Source organism: Anopheles cruzii, chromosome 2, assembly GCF_943734635.1.
Source record: "Anopheles cruzii chromosome 2, idAnoCruzAS_RS32_06, whole genome shotgun sequence".
Classification (NCBI taxonomy): Eukaryota; Metazoa; Arthropoda; class Insecta; order Diptera; family Culicidae; genus Anopheles; species Anopheles cruzii.
The window spans coordinates 23,526,114-23,542,005 of NC_069144.1; the positions used below are offsets into that span (position 1 = coordinate 23,526,114).

A 15,892-nucleotide genomic window follows, 5' to 3' on the forward strand; every position below is an offset into this window, starting at 1 on the left:
CGTTTTTCACTGCAGACGAAAATGGTACAACTGCCGGTGGGCGGCCAGGACCAGGAAAAGCAGCTGCCAAATGTAACGCACGACGAAGACCGGTGTGCCGCGGTCAACCCGCAAACGTCGTCAGCGGCCGTGGTCGGCAAAACGCAGCTTTCGCCATCAAAGCGAGCCATGGTTGCGGGCCGTCCGCAGCAATCGATCAGTGGCAACCGGCGCACCTCGTCCCGTCGGTTGATCCCTGCGGAAGTGGTGTCCTCCTCGTCCTCTTCATTGTCATCAGCGTCTCCTTCGCCTTCCCCGGTCGGTGATTTGAGCCACAACGCTTCCGAATCCTGTCCGAGTGGCGCGCTCAGTGACAGTGATGTATTCAAGGTGCCATCCGCCGCAGATAAAACAAAACCGAGCCTCGTGTGCAGCTTACCCTTGGATCGGTTGCAGTCGATATTGGCCGCGCTAAAGACCAACAAGCAATACCTGGCAGGAGGTTCGGGCGACGCTCGGGAAGATGGTAGCTCCACGTACAAGTTGTTGTGTCTTTACTGCGACCGTACGTTCAGCAACCAGCTGCTAATGGTCAAGCACACCGATCGAGTGCATCGGATAGCGAAGGAACGCCGTAGCAGTGCTCGGGTCATTTCTGCAGCCAATGGCACCGACGTATCCTCGTGCTGCATGCTCTGCCATAAGGGAAAGGTGTTGAATCCCGCCTCGGAGGACTTGTCGCAGTTGTTTAAGCATTTGGTAAAGGCCCACTCGGATCGGTATCATGCGTGCGAACAGTGCGTGTTACGCTTCCCCAGCGAAGATGCCCGTGAAGCGCACGTGGAAGCCATCCATCCGGTTGTGAGTGGAACACGGCCAAAATCCAAAGCTGCCCTCAAAGCTTTCGGCCCGGGTCATAGCATATACAACTGTACTAGCAGCAGCAGTAGCAGTAGCAAGCTGTGTAAAGCCAACAAAAAAATCCCTTCATCCACGAACGTCGAAGATGGGGCGCATCAGGAAGCAGCTTCGCAAGGGCCAGTAACTGATGCAGAGGCTGGGGGGTATGGCTCAAACATACGCCTGCGGTCTGCTCATCGTAACGCCAGCACACCGGAATCGCTGGACGCTGGTGGCTCTCAATCCAAGTCCAAACTGTTCAAAAAGTCCGAACGGCTAATAATGCGCAACGCTGAACCGATGCTACTCTCCCGGTTAGGAATTGCCCAGCATCGGTTACCCAGGCAAAGCCGGCGTCTACTGGCGGCAGCTTCGACGACAACTTCGGACTCATTGTCCGCGTCAGCGACGGTCGCCACCTCCAACGGCGGTCGGGGAGGGCGAAAGAAAGCCACGGCCGTCAGTTCCACGGACGAGGCGCACTTGCCCGAAAACTGCTACAACAAAGTAACCAAGCTAAAAACCATACGATCCACACTGAACGTCCCGTCACCGTCTTCGAGTGTTGCGTCGAGTGAAACAGCAGATGTCGTTGGTGGTCGAAGCAAAAATCCTAGTGAAAACTTGGCTAACAGTGCCTCGGGATCCAGTAACTGCGTTGCCACTTTTACCGCAAACCTTAGCAGGTGCTGTGGAACAGGTACGTGTACCGGTAGCAACAGTTCCAGCGCCGCCGGTAGCCATACTTGTGCGACTGCTTTGACAGCAAGCACCAGCGGGAGTGGCCTCACTAGCAGTAGTGGGATTTTCGATGAAGATTTCTACGAGAGTGTCAATCGCAACGTACACAACAACCTCAGCTGCCATTTGGACGGAAAGTTAGCCGCTTCTGCATCCAGCGCGCCGAGCCCACTGAGTCTTCTGGCTACCATACCAGCAGTGCGTTCGACGGTGGTCAAGAGCCCACTCGCTGCGGAGAGCATGATACACGAGGCGACGAACCTACCGGCCGTTACCGTGTCCTTCCCAACGCTGCTCACGGTCGAACAGTATGGTAGCGATTCGATTTCAACTTCGGTAGCGGTGGCAAAGACGAAGAAACCGATCACCAAGCACTCGTGGAAGTGGAAATGGCACTGTGTGAAAAAATACAAATATGTGAACGAGAACGGACGGATTGTCAAAAAGATCAAACAACCAATGCAAGGGCTGCGGGATCTTACCAAGCTGGACATGTGGACGCAGCTGACGATGCGCACGAAGCACGAACGCACGCGCAATCACGCGAGCACCGTAGAGGAGGCACTGGCCGAACAGCGGATTGCGGAGGTTGGGGCGGTTTTACGCCAGGAGAAACGGATCATGGTGCAGCAGTTGAACAACATCCTCGACGCTCGGCTACTGCCACAGATCGATCTGGAGCAACACGACCAGCGAACTATTAAGGTGGAACCATCACTAGAGAACGATCTCGATGGAGGTGATGGCAATGAACCGCATGTTCGGGCGGCGCTGGCACAGTGCACCAGCCAGTGTGCCAGTGTGCCTTCACTTGAGCAAGACTTTTTACAGAGCCTACAGCTTCTGCAAATGGCACAACCTGCCAACCATAAGTCGGTCGTTCTGAGTGGCGAGTGGGCCCGGCCTCGGTGCTACATATGCTATGAATGCGGATCCAAATTTGCTACGCTCAAGCAAATAGAGGAACATCGAACTTTCCGCCATCCACACGTACACTCGACATTCTACGAGATTGTCGGCCGAGAGCTGATCGAGAATCAGCTCTATAAGCACTTCTTCATACCACTCGTAGCACTGTCAGCACATCAGCTCCATTACGCTCGCTTCATCGTCGACGGTATGGCCGGGGGCACTGCCAGCATGAATTGGTTCACCCACCGGGAAGCTGGAAGTATTAGCAGTACCGAGATTAAGAACGAAGACTCATCCTCCAACGAAGCTACCTCGTTTTCTACGGCAACCAGTGCCTCCTCGTCTGCATCGTCATCCTTTTCCAGCATCACCAGCAGCAGCACCACAACGGCCACGCTCGCGTCTCTGATGCTGAACGACAGCACCAATTCCATTACCTCCGTCGCACAGTATCCGAGTGCCGACGGTGCCGCCAAGCCAACGGGCGCAAACGAGAACAGTACCACGATCGTGTGCAGCAAGTGTCGCAAGGAATGTCCGAATCTGTTGGTGCTGTATGCGCACATTCTGCACTGCTCGAACGATTACGTTTGGCTGCAGGCGAAGAAGCGCATGAAGTATCGCCGGGCAAAGCGGCGACGGGCCGGAGGAAGTCGAAGTGGTATCAGTAGCTGTGCAGCATCGCTGATTGCTGCGGCCCGGAAGGTACAACACCAGCAACAGAGTGCCGTCGAGAAAGCGGAAACGGCGTCGAACGTGTCTTCGTCGTCGTCGAGCGTGGATTGTAACAGCTGCAAGAGCGGTAGCAGCGACAACCAATCAGGTGTAAACGGGAATCACAAAAAGTCAAAGTCACCGAAGCCAAAGGAAAACGACAGTAAGTTCAAGCTTCACAAAAACGGCTTAACGTTTCTTTTTCTGTTCGTGAGCAGTATTTTTTGAAGACTGGTCCACTTGTGACAGGTGAACCAGCAGCACCATTAGCTTTGAAATTATTGCAAGTTATTTTGTTATGTTATGTAGACAGTTTCTTCGCATTTTATTCTGTTACTAATTGCGCCCTTTTTTTCATTCTTGTAGGTGACATTGTGAAGCGGTTACTGGCCAATCTTCCTGAGAAACGCCACTCTCGTCAAATACTACAAACATCCAAACAAATTCGCAAACAGTCCGGTGCAATGAACAAGAAATCGTTTGTGAGCATCCCGAAAGGGACACCAATGAAAAGTGGAATGCGTAGACCCAGTGCACCTGCTGGCAGTCAATGGAAGAAAGGATCATCATCTGCACCGCGTAAGCCTTCGCAAGCGACATCAGCAGTGCAAAGTACGTCGGCCAGTGACAGCCCCAAACGTTCGCCATCATCGCCTACGCCCGCCTCATCATGCTCATCCTCAATCGCATCTTCAGCCTCGTTAACGTCACCTGAAAAGGTGCACGATGTCGTCATTATAGAAAAACCAGCCCAATTACCTTCCCGGTCGCCGGATGAAAAACGTTTGAAAGCTAGCGGTAACAAAGTAAAAGAATCGAAGCCCGCAGCTTTCCGGCGTACTCGTGGCATCGTTGGAAAAAAGAAGGCCTTCAGAAAAACCAAACTAATTTCGAAAGGCATCGCTGTCGGTAAGCCGATGGACAAAATGACATGGAAAAAAGCCAATCGCCAGTTACGGAATGCTGCTACCGGCACTCTCCGGACGCTACGTAGTGGTAGACACCGTGAACCCAATGTGGCTCGGAGTAATACTAAACGTCCTAAAAAGATCAGGAAAGGTATCAGGAAAAAACGTACCGTTAGGGCAGAGTTGCCAAAGAGTCCTACGGACGGAGAGCTTGTTGGCAGTAAGACGCGAACGCACAGTGAAGAATTTCCTCATAAATCAGACGAAGAGTTGCAGATACAGGCGACAAAGAAAACAAGTGATGGTCGTAATGAGGAAGCTGCCGAACCCTGCAAACCAGAATCAGTTCTACAACAGCTGGAAGAAAATGAGCAAGCCGAAACGACGCTGGACGAAATAAAAGAAACAGAAGAACCCCTCAAAATCGGCAAAGAATCCGAGCCGGAGACTGTGGCTGAGGAAAAGGAACTCACAATCAAGAACCATAATGACGATTCGAGTGAGCAGCAAAAAGCCACAACCCCAGCCAACCTCACGGAACATCTGCCCTGTCCCTCAGCATCTGCCGCACAAGTTACCCCAAATCAGCCGATCAAACCACAGTCGAGCACGGTGTATCCATCTGCTCCCATCAAACGCAACTCTGTGGATACCGCACAGGGGTTGGAGTCGTTGCGTGAAGGTGGTACAGTTGAATCTCCACTGTCCGGTACATCAACGTCTCTGGCGAGCAACATTATTCCCAAATGTAACCTATCATCGGCACAAAAACGAAGACCCAAAAAACTAAACGACTGCATCGCTATGTTGACGGGAATGCTCTCGGAACGCATAGGGGTGGATTTTTTCAATCAAACCAATCTTACCGGCAAATCCAGTTCACGCCAATCTCTATCACCGCCACCAGCAGCACCGCCACCATGCCAAACACCAAACAAATGTCAGCCAGAGCCAGTAACGCTAAGTGTACCGCTGAGTAACAAACCGTCAGCGGCGGTAGCATCAACAATGGAGTGTGCTTCTCCAGTGAGCTGTAACCCGGCATTACCTGATGTGCCGGCCGTTTTGAAACGATGCAGCCCAGTTTCGTGCCAGTCGCCGATTTCTCCAGTACCGCTTCTGACGGTAGCCAACGCAACACCACTTCGTACTCCCGTGTCATCCAAAGTATTACCTGCAAAGGCAGTGGCTCCAATTCCGCTCCCACCCAGCCGACGACCATCAGTGCATGTTTCAGAAACGATCGCAAGCACCCATCAAACGGCCGCAATTGCGTTGGTTGTAAACAGTGCAGCATCGAAACCGCCGGAAGCCACGCCATTAAATGCTGCCCGTTGTTCGCTCCAATCGGTACAGCAACAAGAAGCGATTAGAGCGATGGTTGCGGAGTTTTCCGATGAACCGTTGAATCTGTCAAAAACCAGCACAATCGGAGTTGCGATGCAAAGCGAGATGCGCAATAACGGGCAAAAATTTAAATACGCTCATGAGGGTGCATCTCTGCCACAGCAGCAACATCAACAGCGAACTGGTATCTTTGCACCCAGATCATTGGCTCATTATCACCACCCACAACCGTTGCAACAGCAGCAGCAGCAGCAACAGAAATTAGTTCATCCACTTTACCATCATCAAAAGCAAACCCTGAACAATGGCGCCAATCCATTTAAAATGGAGGGATCGCAAGCTGCCAACAGTTCGTTTACCATTACACCGAAGGCTGGAAGTGGAAATTTATCATCGATAAAACTACCGCCGGGTTTGATCATCGAAAGGGTGGAATACAAGCAATCAAGGCCGGTCATTTCCAAGGAAGCACCATCGGTAACAATCGTCGCACGGCATCGGCAGCCGCCACAATCGGTGGATACGGCGCTTCAATCGGTCGGCGAACATCATACACTTTTAGTCAGGCCGCAAGAGCATGCGCAACAATTGTCTAATGCACACAGCACAGCTCCGTTCGTAAACAATGCAACGTCCAGTAGGAGCAGCTCCTTGGAGACAAATCGTAAAAATGTACCGCCTCATCAGTACGATGTTCCGACGAAGGAACTACCGCACCAGCATATGCACCTGAGGCCAAACAACAGCGAAATCGAGCTGCTAGCCAATCGTGAACCGCTCGTTGAACGACCAACAGGCCCTCTGATTGAAAACAAAATTTCAGTGACAATCACGGAAGCCAAGCGCGAACGACTTGCGGACATAACATTCTTACCGAGGAAAAGTTCTACAATGGTGTGTTCACGAAACGATCCGTCAGAAATGTTACCATTCCACAGTCACCCGAAACCAGTGCCGACTTCGACCTCGGCGTCTATATGCGCGAAACTTTCGCCAGTAATCCTATCACAGTCGCAGCTTCCGAAGAATTCGACCGTTGTCGATAAGCCTGCTTTAACTACGCTAATCATTCCACAAGTACCGATGCCCCAAATCCCTGCCGGCCAGGCGCTAGCATCGAAGCCAAGGAAACCGCGAAGGAAAAGTGTGTTCGTACCACTGCCTACCGCAGCACCATCGACCATGGTTGCCAGTAGCGCTCGAGCGGAAGAAAGAGGTTCATGCGGCAACGCTAGCAACGAGAGCAATTCGTTAACACCAATAACGACGCCAACTATGTTGCCTCCCTTTACTGGTGCCAATCTGCTGGCATCTATGTCGTTATCGTTTTTGCCTCCTGGTCTATTGGCCGGACCACCTTTGGGCCTAGACTTTCACCGACTGGCTTCGGTCGTACTTCCGGCGCATCTGAAGCCTCCGGAAATACCTCCACTGACGATACCATCTACGCCACCGGCAAACGTGGTAAAACATAGACGACAATCGACACACGCACGCAGCGAAACGATGAAGCATGCATTTGAGCAAACGCTGAACGTGCCTTGTGATTTGACTCCGAAGCTTCCTGCAACGGTTTCTGCCGTAACTGTAGATTCCGCTGCTGCATCGCTGTGTTCTGATCCTAATCCACCATCTGTGGTACCTGCAAAACTTCGGAACACAGCGTTGGCGCAAAGTGCCGTGACCATGACGTTCAATACAACGAGAGATACGGGTGTGGTAGCCACTGAGGCTAGCTATAGTAAGGGACCGGAATTCGTGCAAAAGGAAGGAACGGCGAAAGAACCCCAACTGACAAGTCTTCGAGAACAAAACCAGGATCGTTTGGCAACAGAAGAGCGACACAATCGACACCATTTAGAGCATGATCTACAGGCGATCCCTTTGACTATGAAAAGGAACGATCGAATCGAGCAACAACAGTACCCAGAAGCTGCAACCCACAGTGCGCACCAGAAAAGTGAAGCCGATCGACAAAATGAAAATCAAGACGATCGGCGTCCAGAAACAAAAGCAACAGAACACTCCAAAATAGATGTAACCCCAACGCAAATGACGAGCATCGACGATACGAACGTAACACAACCGGTGTTAGTCGCTCCTCATAAAGACCATCTGCTGCTGTCCGACACCGGCGCTTTTGACCACGGTAAGCAGAGTGACATTGTAGATTCAAAATTGCAGTCAAAAGCCAATGTCGCACAAAAAGGAAGTCAAGAGCAGGAATCGTGTTCGAACGAAGTCCACGATCAGTCCGCCGCATCGGATAGCCTCTTGCCACCGGATTCCGCGGCCGAGCGAATCGTGTCGTCTCCGTCGGTGCAGAAGATAACACGTAAGCGACGAAAGAACGAACTGGCCTCGATACTCTCCGATCAGCTGTTGGAAAGCTTCAAAGAGGTGGACAAATCGAGACTAAACGACCTGAAACTACTCCACGACATAACCTGCGAGAAGCCGGACGTCAAGTTTACCCTCGAGCAGATACCGCAGCTGGCTAAGCGTAAATCAAATCCACGAATACCCGAACTGCTGGAATCGTCCAAGGGTGGAGGATCGTCGGCGGACAACAATACTGCTGCAAAGAAAACAAACCCATCTGCCAAGAGAATTCAATCGAAAACGCCATTGCCCATGGAAAAAGCTGACAGCAAATCGGAGGAAAAATCAACGGAAATAGATTCGCCCGACTTCGAGTCGGATCTTCTGCGATCATCGAAGAAAAAACAGCAGGGCACACCAACACCTGATATCCAGGAAGCCGTCGAGGACAACGGCACGTTGAAGAACGTACCCAAACAGAATGCAACGACGGAAGAAGTGAAAGATGCGCACATAAAACAACCAGTTGCAGGAAGGCGTACACGGAAGCTTTCGATCGACATCGAGCGCGTGGCCCCGGTCGTACAGAGAAAGGAGCGAGCGACGACTGCTGTGCAGAAATTGATGGCGGTGGACTTAGTGAAAAAGCGAGACCTTGCAAACACACCAGCCAGTGGACCAACACGAAAAGGAAAAACAAAGAAAATTGAGATGGACACTGTGGAAGGACCAATGCGTAAAATCACTAACGCAAATGAACAACAGTCCTCAAATGTGATAAGTCCAACCTTGGAAGCCTCTCATATCGAGGGTAGCACGAAGGTGGCAGAAGACACGACACCACGACAAAATGGAGAAAATCCAAAATCAGGCCAGAAAAACACTAAGAAAACGTGTCAGGAGCCGAATAACGCACTAGCGGATGATAAACATTGTTCTACCGTCAAAGATAAAGTATTACCATTGGCAGATGGCAATAAAGTGCTGCGAGAAACAACTCCTGAAGCTACTCTTGAAAACACAACTCCACCAAAACGAATAATGACTCGTCGGAAGTCCGTGTTTGTCGACCGGGACCTGGCGCAGTACGTCAATCGAGACGAGGAGCAAACGCTACGATCCGTCAACTCGTTCCAGGACGATCTCATACTAACATCCCGCCGCGGTACGCGCAGCCAGGGGAACAAAAACCTGAGCCTGGTAGAGAGCTTCGTCGAGGCCACGATGAAGCCCCGCGATCCTAGAAGAAAAATCGTGCAGAAACGTTTAGAGGAGGAACAGCAACAACGGGTCGCAGTGGAAAGCCGCGAAGCAGCGTCCACCAAATTGCGCGATGAGTCCATCAATGTTGAGAAAGTTGCCAAAGTGTGCTACAAGACGGACAAGAAAGTGGACCCCCAGGAGGAACTTGAAAAGTCTCCACCCCGTCGGATCAGTACTCGCCGAGCGTCGGTTCTCGTACGGTCGCCATCGGTGCTATTGCAGCCACCATCGACCCAAGACACTCCATGCAAAGCGGAAGAACCACTTTCTTCCGCTCAGGATGATGACAATTTGCGAACGATTAGCAACGAAACGAAGCGGATCTATCGGCGACGTGCCTCTATCTACCAGCTACCAGCGGAACTGCTAGAGCATCCACAGGACGCCCCAAAACCCGATCTCGCGGTGGAGCCTTTGGAGGAGAAAAAGCGCACCGGTTTCCATAATCGTCGCTCCAAAACACCGGGTCCAGGTGTACGCGGTAATCCACTTCCGTTGAACGGCACACCGGAACCGCTGCTGGAATCATTGTTACTGCAAACGACCGCCGCCAACGCTGCCACGCCGAACGGATCGAAGAGACGGACCACAAAGAACAGTCAAATAGCCGAAACAGTGTCCAAGTTGTTCAACATCCAGGAGGAGATTATGCTGATCGACAGTACGAGGCGGAAATTGAAGAAAACTAGCAGCAGCACGCCAACCCCGTTAGCGACGACACCGGCCGTGAAATTAGAAGCGTTGGTATCAGCAGGGAGCGACCGGGTCGGTGATGAAGCGAAACCCGCACCCATCACGGAGGAGTTGCAATCTGTGGCGAACGCGTCCACGACAATGCCGAAACCTCAGAAATCGATTTCCTTCTCGAGCGACTCACCAAAACCGACGGAGGAAGCTGTTACTTTGAACTATGGAACCGACAGTGACTCGATGGGCGATTCGGACGATGATAATATGTCGCTCGCATGTTACGTGGCGCGCCGGATGGAGTCCGGATCGAATGGTCGGCGAGCGTTTGTAAAACCACCGAAAGCGACTGGCGCGCTGGAGGAAGGCGTCGTGTACGTCCCGGAACGTGCCAAGTCGGTAGCCGATGACGAAAGTGCAACGAACACTGAGGCCATGGACGATGACATGAGCGTGACGACCGAGTTCCAGCCGATGAATGCGACCGGCATGCGGGGCGGAAGGCGCCGCCGAAAGAGGCGCAAATCGGTGCGTTGCGGTAGCAAGATCCAGCGCCAGAAAGCGAAGGCCCAGGCCGAGGAAGGCAAGATGCTAGTGACGTACAACTGTGACCTATGCAAGAAGGTGTTCAAGAAGCAGGACGCGTACAACAAGCATCGCATGACGCTGTCGCACATTGCCAAGTTGTCCGAGCAGGAGTTTTTGATGGCCCAGCAAAGGGTGGACCAACAACTAGCCGAAGAACCAGTGCCAGATGGCACAGTTTCTGCCACTGAATCGCGACACAGTCAAGAAAGCAAGCAACATCAAGAAACCCACTGTGTGACTGTGGACACGTATCCGGTTTCAAACGAGCAGGGAGCCCCAGCACCGGCGCCACCTTCCCAGGCCTTGGACGGAGCTCTCGCAACGATGGACGAAACAGATAATCAACTGGTTCCGCTGAAGGAACCAGTGAAAATACTGAGCCAAGAGGAGAAATTGTTCTACGAGTGTTGTTCGATGCTGAAAGAGTCCAGCGCCGGCGATGCGGTGGGAGAATGCGGCGGCAATCTCAATCTGACCGTATCGCTCAAATCGAACGAAGCCATATCCGGTACCGGTGTGCCACCGGAGAACGTACTCGACTCACCGTTGGGGTCATCATTTGTAGGACCAGCCACAGCGAGCAAGAGCACAGTTGCAGGCTTCACGGAAGTTACCGCGAGCGAGTTACCATCAAAAGAGGACGACAGGGCGCAACCAACCATCACCTCGGCTATAGATGGAACTAGTTTTCCACTGTTTCCGGAGCTGGTACAACAGCGACCAAGAACCACCATGAGCGATGATAACTACGGTAGCGTTTCGCCACAGCACTCAATCAAATCGTCCTCGGCCAGCAACTGTTCACTGTCGTTTGCGCAAAACAATGCGAAAATCAAAACAAAGGGCGCCCTGAAAGGGTTCGACAACTTCAAGGTTTCCATTCCCATGTCCGGGCTGATAGTGTCGGCCAGTGGTGGTGGCGGCGTCAGCGGCTGTGCGTTCTCTCCGCTCGGTGTGGGTGCCGATCCACCCATAGAGTCGCGCTTGGACACACTGGCCGATATCGCATTGTGCGGAGACATTCCGAAGGAGTTCGGTGTGCTAAAGCCGCTGTTGGACGTTGACACAGTAATTGAAACCAAGGTTGACGATAGCATTCCCCCGGCTCAGGTTGAGATGGACTTTGCGTTGCAGTTGCGAAAGTCTGACAACAGTGGCGAGGGAGCTGGGCTCGTTACTGTAGCTAAAGTTTCAAAACCTCAATCCTTGACGAGTTCCCGAGCAAGCCGTACCAGACGGGGAGGTTCGGAATTCGGCAACAAACAGCGAAGGAATGCTTCTTCGATCGCAAGTAGAAACGACGATCGGTCGAAAACTGAAAATCATGGACCAATGATGGCGAAGAAAGTTGGCGCCGCCATATCATTACCGTTGATCCAGGTGGAGCGTCCACCAGCGGAGGAGGATGTGTACGCGTTTCAGGACTCACCGACCGACGTGTTCTTTCCTCCAACGTACGCATCGAAGAAGCATCTCTCTGAGACACTGCCGGTGCCAGCGGACACTGGATGTGAGGCCGTTCAACCTAAGGGGCTGAACTTTGCAAAGCACCGGTCGGCGAACGAACTGTGTACGGAGGATCAGGATCAAGACAGCCAGATGTCCAGTTTGAGTTTCTCCGATCGGGACGATTTCGTGTACGGCACCAACACGCTCTCGGAGGAAGAGGAAGCGGACGAGGACGAGGAAGACCTAAGCAGCAGCTACAGCAGCGGTGGTGGCGTTAACGCCGGCGGCAACGCTGGCGGCGGCCAGACGATTCCCAAAAAGCCAGTTAAGGCGGACGTCAAAAAGAAGAGTCTCATAATGGGGCGCATCTTTAAGAAGGGCAGTGCCAAGGAAAAGCTAAAGGAGGAGACTGTTAAGAAGGCACCGGTTGCAGAGTCAACATTCGATGCGGTGGCCACCACCACCAGCGCGGTAATGAAGGAAGACTTTGACAAGCTCTTCGATACGTTGAAGAACGCTGCCGAAATCGAAAAGATGGCGTCGGTTACTTTCTCCTCCGAGAAACTGCTTGGCGGCGATACATCGGTTGAAACCTTCGACAGTGGTATCGATAGTAAGCTGCCACCTGTAGCGTTCGGGGAACGTTCCGATTCCGATGGGCGCTTGCGTCGTAGAGCTGTGCAACAGAAAAAATTAACCGAAACGTGGGACTCGGATGAATATGAAGAGTTCCACGTCGACGACGTGATGAGATTGATAGACGAAGCCGACGAAGATGACGAACTGCAGCTGAATACGGAACCGTCAAAACCTGGCGCCAAGTGTGAGGACATAAAACTTCTTTCCGATGCCGCACCAAGGACGTTGTCGCTTCTTGTCGGAAGTGTGGACGAGGCTAAGGAAAAGCTGTTCGAACCGGCCAGCAGTGGCGTGGACACATCGATGGTGATTGACACCCCAGACATCGATAGAGCTTCCAGCAACTTGGGAAGCGTTGTGACGGACTACACTATCCGGAAGGTGATGGAAAGCGTTATTCTGGAGACGATGGGCAAAACCACTCACAAGCAACCGACGAAAGGGAAGTCATCGAAAGGGCAAAGCGGTGGCGGTGGTGCCGCCACAAGCAGCCGAGGTGCGAGCAAGAAAATTTTGCGTCCCGAAACTTCTACGAATGATCTCAAACCGGGACTGCGGCAGACGTCGCTCGAGGAACACGTGCTAGAGTCAAGCGTGGTCATATCGTCGCGTACGATCACTACCAAGTTCAAGCAAAAAATTAACTCGTCGATGCAACAGCAGCAGCGCACTGCCATCAGTGGTAAGCATGAACCCATTAGACAAGTAAGTGAACAGGACGGCCAAGCAGGAGATCCAATTGTAAGTAGCGCCGCAATGGCGAACCACTCAACGACGGCAGACGGCGGTCGAGTTACCCCGTCGCTGGGGAACAACAACAACAATAGCTGCAACAAAAATAACAACAATAACAACCCAGATGGCAAGGTAAGACAATCTACTTCGTGCACTGTCGGTTTCAGAGCGGGCCAGAGCAACACAGTGGTCGGCGCATTGAGTGAAGCCGCCAGCAAACCCAAAAGCGCCTCAGCGGAACTGCCTGCAGGAGCAGAAACATCAGTCCCTGCAGACAGTGCCAGCGGGACGACAACCGCCGGCACAAAAGATCGCAGAACTTCGCAGGCAACCACCAAACAGCGCAAGCAGCCGCAGAAGAAAATGAAAAACGTCGCATATGACCCGGACAGCGACTTCGAGGACAACATCAAGTGCAAGAAGGTTAAGCGCAAGCTGCTAGAAAGCGACATCGAGGGAAACCTGAAGATCGAACAGCTTCAGTCGACGCTGATCGATAGCAGTATTCTGATGGCGGTACCGCGCCGGAAGCGTAACGCCGTCGATATGCTGTACTACTGGTCGTCCACTAGCGACGAAGACGAGGATCATCCCGACAGTGATTTCGCGGAGAAGAAAAGTGGCAAAAATAAACCGATAAAATCCGCCGCCACAAATGATAAGAGAAAAAGCTCGACTGCAACCGCGTCGTCCGCAAAGCAGGCGAATCGTGGGGGAAAGTTCGGAGAAAATAACGCTGAACGCTCGTTTGACTCGGGAGACGGTGGCCAAAAGGCGCCAAAAGAGTCGAAAACGAAAAAGGCCACCAAAACGAAACCGACGCCAGCGAAAACATCCAAAACAAAGGAAAACTCGGAAGAACAGAGCGTTAAACAGCGCCAGAGCAGAAAGCAGCAGCCGCGCGATGCAGAATACACGACGGAAGAGTTCGGAACCTCCCCCACCGTGCCACCGGAGGAGGATGACTTCAGCGGCGATACGGGCACCAGTAACGAGCATCTGCAGCAGCACGGCTGGATTGTGGGGGACTCGCATAAGAAACTGGTAACTCTACTGGCGCACGCCAAAGTCAAGCACGACAGTCGCAAAACTGTTAACAACCGGCGAAAGTAGGGAAACAATGGGGGGTCCAAAACAGTGGATACTAACCGCACACTTCTTAGTTTTCTTAGTGCAATAGCGACTCCTTAGTTCAACCATAATCAGACCATAAACAACCCAGCATGCAACAGTCTGCGGTGGTCTGCTGCGGCAGAATGTTAGAAGCTTGTGATGAATGAGAAGAAATGCATTTCTAACGGACCGAAGAAGGGACAACGGATGGAACGGAACATATTTTATACTCAAACGAATAAATTGAACAATACATCAATAATACACTTCTAAAGGAAATTCAAACATAAGATAAGAATGTGATAAATTTTCACGCTACTACTGAGCGTGTAAAAAAGCGCAACGATAGGTGTTATGGTGACGGTGGGCGCATCAGTAGTATCAGTACCAATTTTTGGAAATAGTGATTGTAAACAACATAAATACACAGCGCCGCCGTTGATTTAAAGACACAACAGAGTTTCATTACAGAGCCCTCAAGCTTCGTTGCAAGCGTTCTCGTCCTTCTTCGTGTCAGGAGATGGCAACATCTTCAGTCTTTTAAACTCCATTCGAAGATCGTCATCTTCAACGCTAGATCATTCGTGTATAACGATTATTACACACAATCAAACGACTTTATAATTGCTGGCAAGTTACACCCGTAATCTGACCAACAAGAGGATAGAATTAGCAGTAGAGGGATGCGCAGTTTGCTGATGCATAGTGTGAACTAGACGATCCCAATGATGGCAGAAACATAAATTGCTGCATACTAAAATAGAATTGTAACCACACCAATCGACGCTTTAATGGTGCACAAATGCGTAGAATAATGGCCGGAACGGAGATCGAAACGAAACAAATAGGCAAACCCAGGCAACACAACTAAACGCAACATGATAGAGCTTCCTATCTGCCCCCCCGTTTAGAGAGTGCTATGGTGTGTAGATTGGAACATATGAGTAAGCCGCGCGCCATACTCAGAGACCCTCTTAAATATTGAGTCCGATGTAAAATAGCAAGACACTGTGTTTTTTCGTGAACACTATAAACACGCAGCTACTACCCATAATCAACAGTGCTTGATGTGAAATACCTGTCCATCGGTATGTGGACTGTAAAAGGGAACAGCAGGGGCAAAGTTGAGAAATAAAACATCAGCCACACAAATCCACAATGTCCGGGGGCGCTTACTCGCCAAATGTACGAGGGATTGTATTCGATGGTGTCTGTTTCTGTGCGTATATAACGTAACTGTTTAAATTAGGCGTAAGTTTAGTGTAAATGTGGCAAGTAACACACACTATTTTTAGATAGTGTTAGAAAATGAATCTACTGCAGTTTACTAAAAGAAACTATCGAACGTGCTTTCTTTGTCAAGTGCAATGGGCTTATCATTATTTGCCGTTTTCCGTCGTCACTTCCTAGCCTCTACTTTTACATCCTTACAGAAGACCTGAGTGAATGTGAACGTTCACGAATCGCTTCTGCAATAGCAATACTGTCGAACCGTGTTCTATGGCCAATTTATAGTCGTAATCTCAGTTAGCAAAGTTTGTTTTCGAATGTAAGTTTTTTTTTTAGTAAAAGGCAAACTCAACAGAAAAATTGTA

General features: G+C 51.3%; 1 protein-coding gene across 1 annotated transcript; it reads left to right on the forward strand.

Moving 5' to 3' along the window:
* The first annotated feature begins 21 nt into the window (after window positions 1–21).
* LOC128278702 (uncharacterized) lies at window positions 22–15,881 on the forward strand. Its single transcript, XM_053017432.1, has 4 exons — window positions 22–3,409; window positions 3,613–6,686; window positions 6,744–12,353; window positions 12,429–15,881. Exons 1-4 carry the CDS (start codon window positions 22–24, stop codon window positions 14,295–14,297), a joined length of 13,941 nt encoding a protein of 4,646 aa, XP_052873392.1. The 3' UTR covers window positions 14,298–15,881.
* The last annotated feature ends 11 nt before the right edge of the window (window positions 15,882–15,892 follow it).

What these genes read in the sequence shown, in the direction of transcription:
- LOC128278702 (XM_053017432.1), top strand. Translation starts at nt 22, where the DNA reads ATGGTACAACTGCCGGTGGGCGGCCAGGACCAGGAAAAGCAGCTGCCA. An exon ending in GAAGCCAAAGGAAAACGACA is followed by an intron (nt 3,410 to 3,612) that starts GTAAGTTCAAGC and finishes TCATTCTTGTAG; the next exon opens with GTGACATTGTGAAGCGGTTA. An exon ending in AAATCGAAAAGATGGCGTCG is followed by an intron (nt 12,354 to 12,428) that starts GTTACTTTCTCC and finishes ATCGATAGTAAG; the next exon opens with CTGCCACCTGTAGCGTTCGG.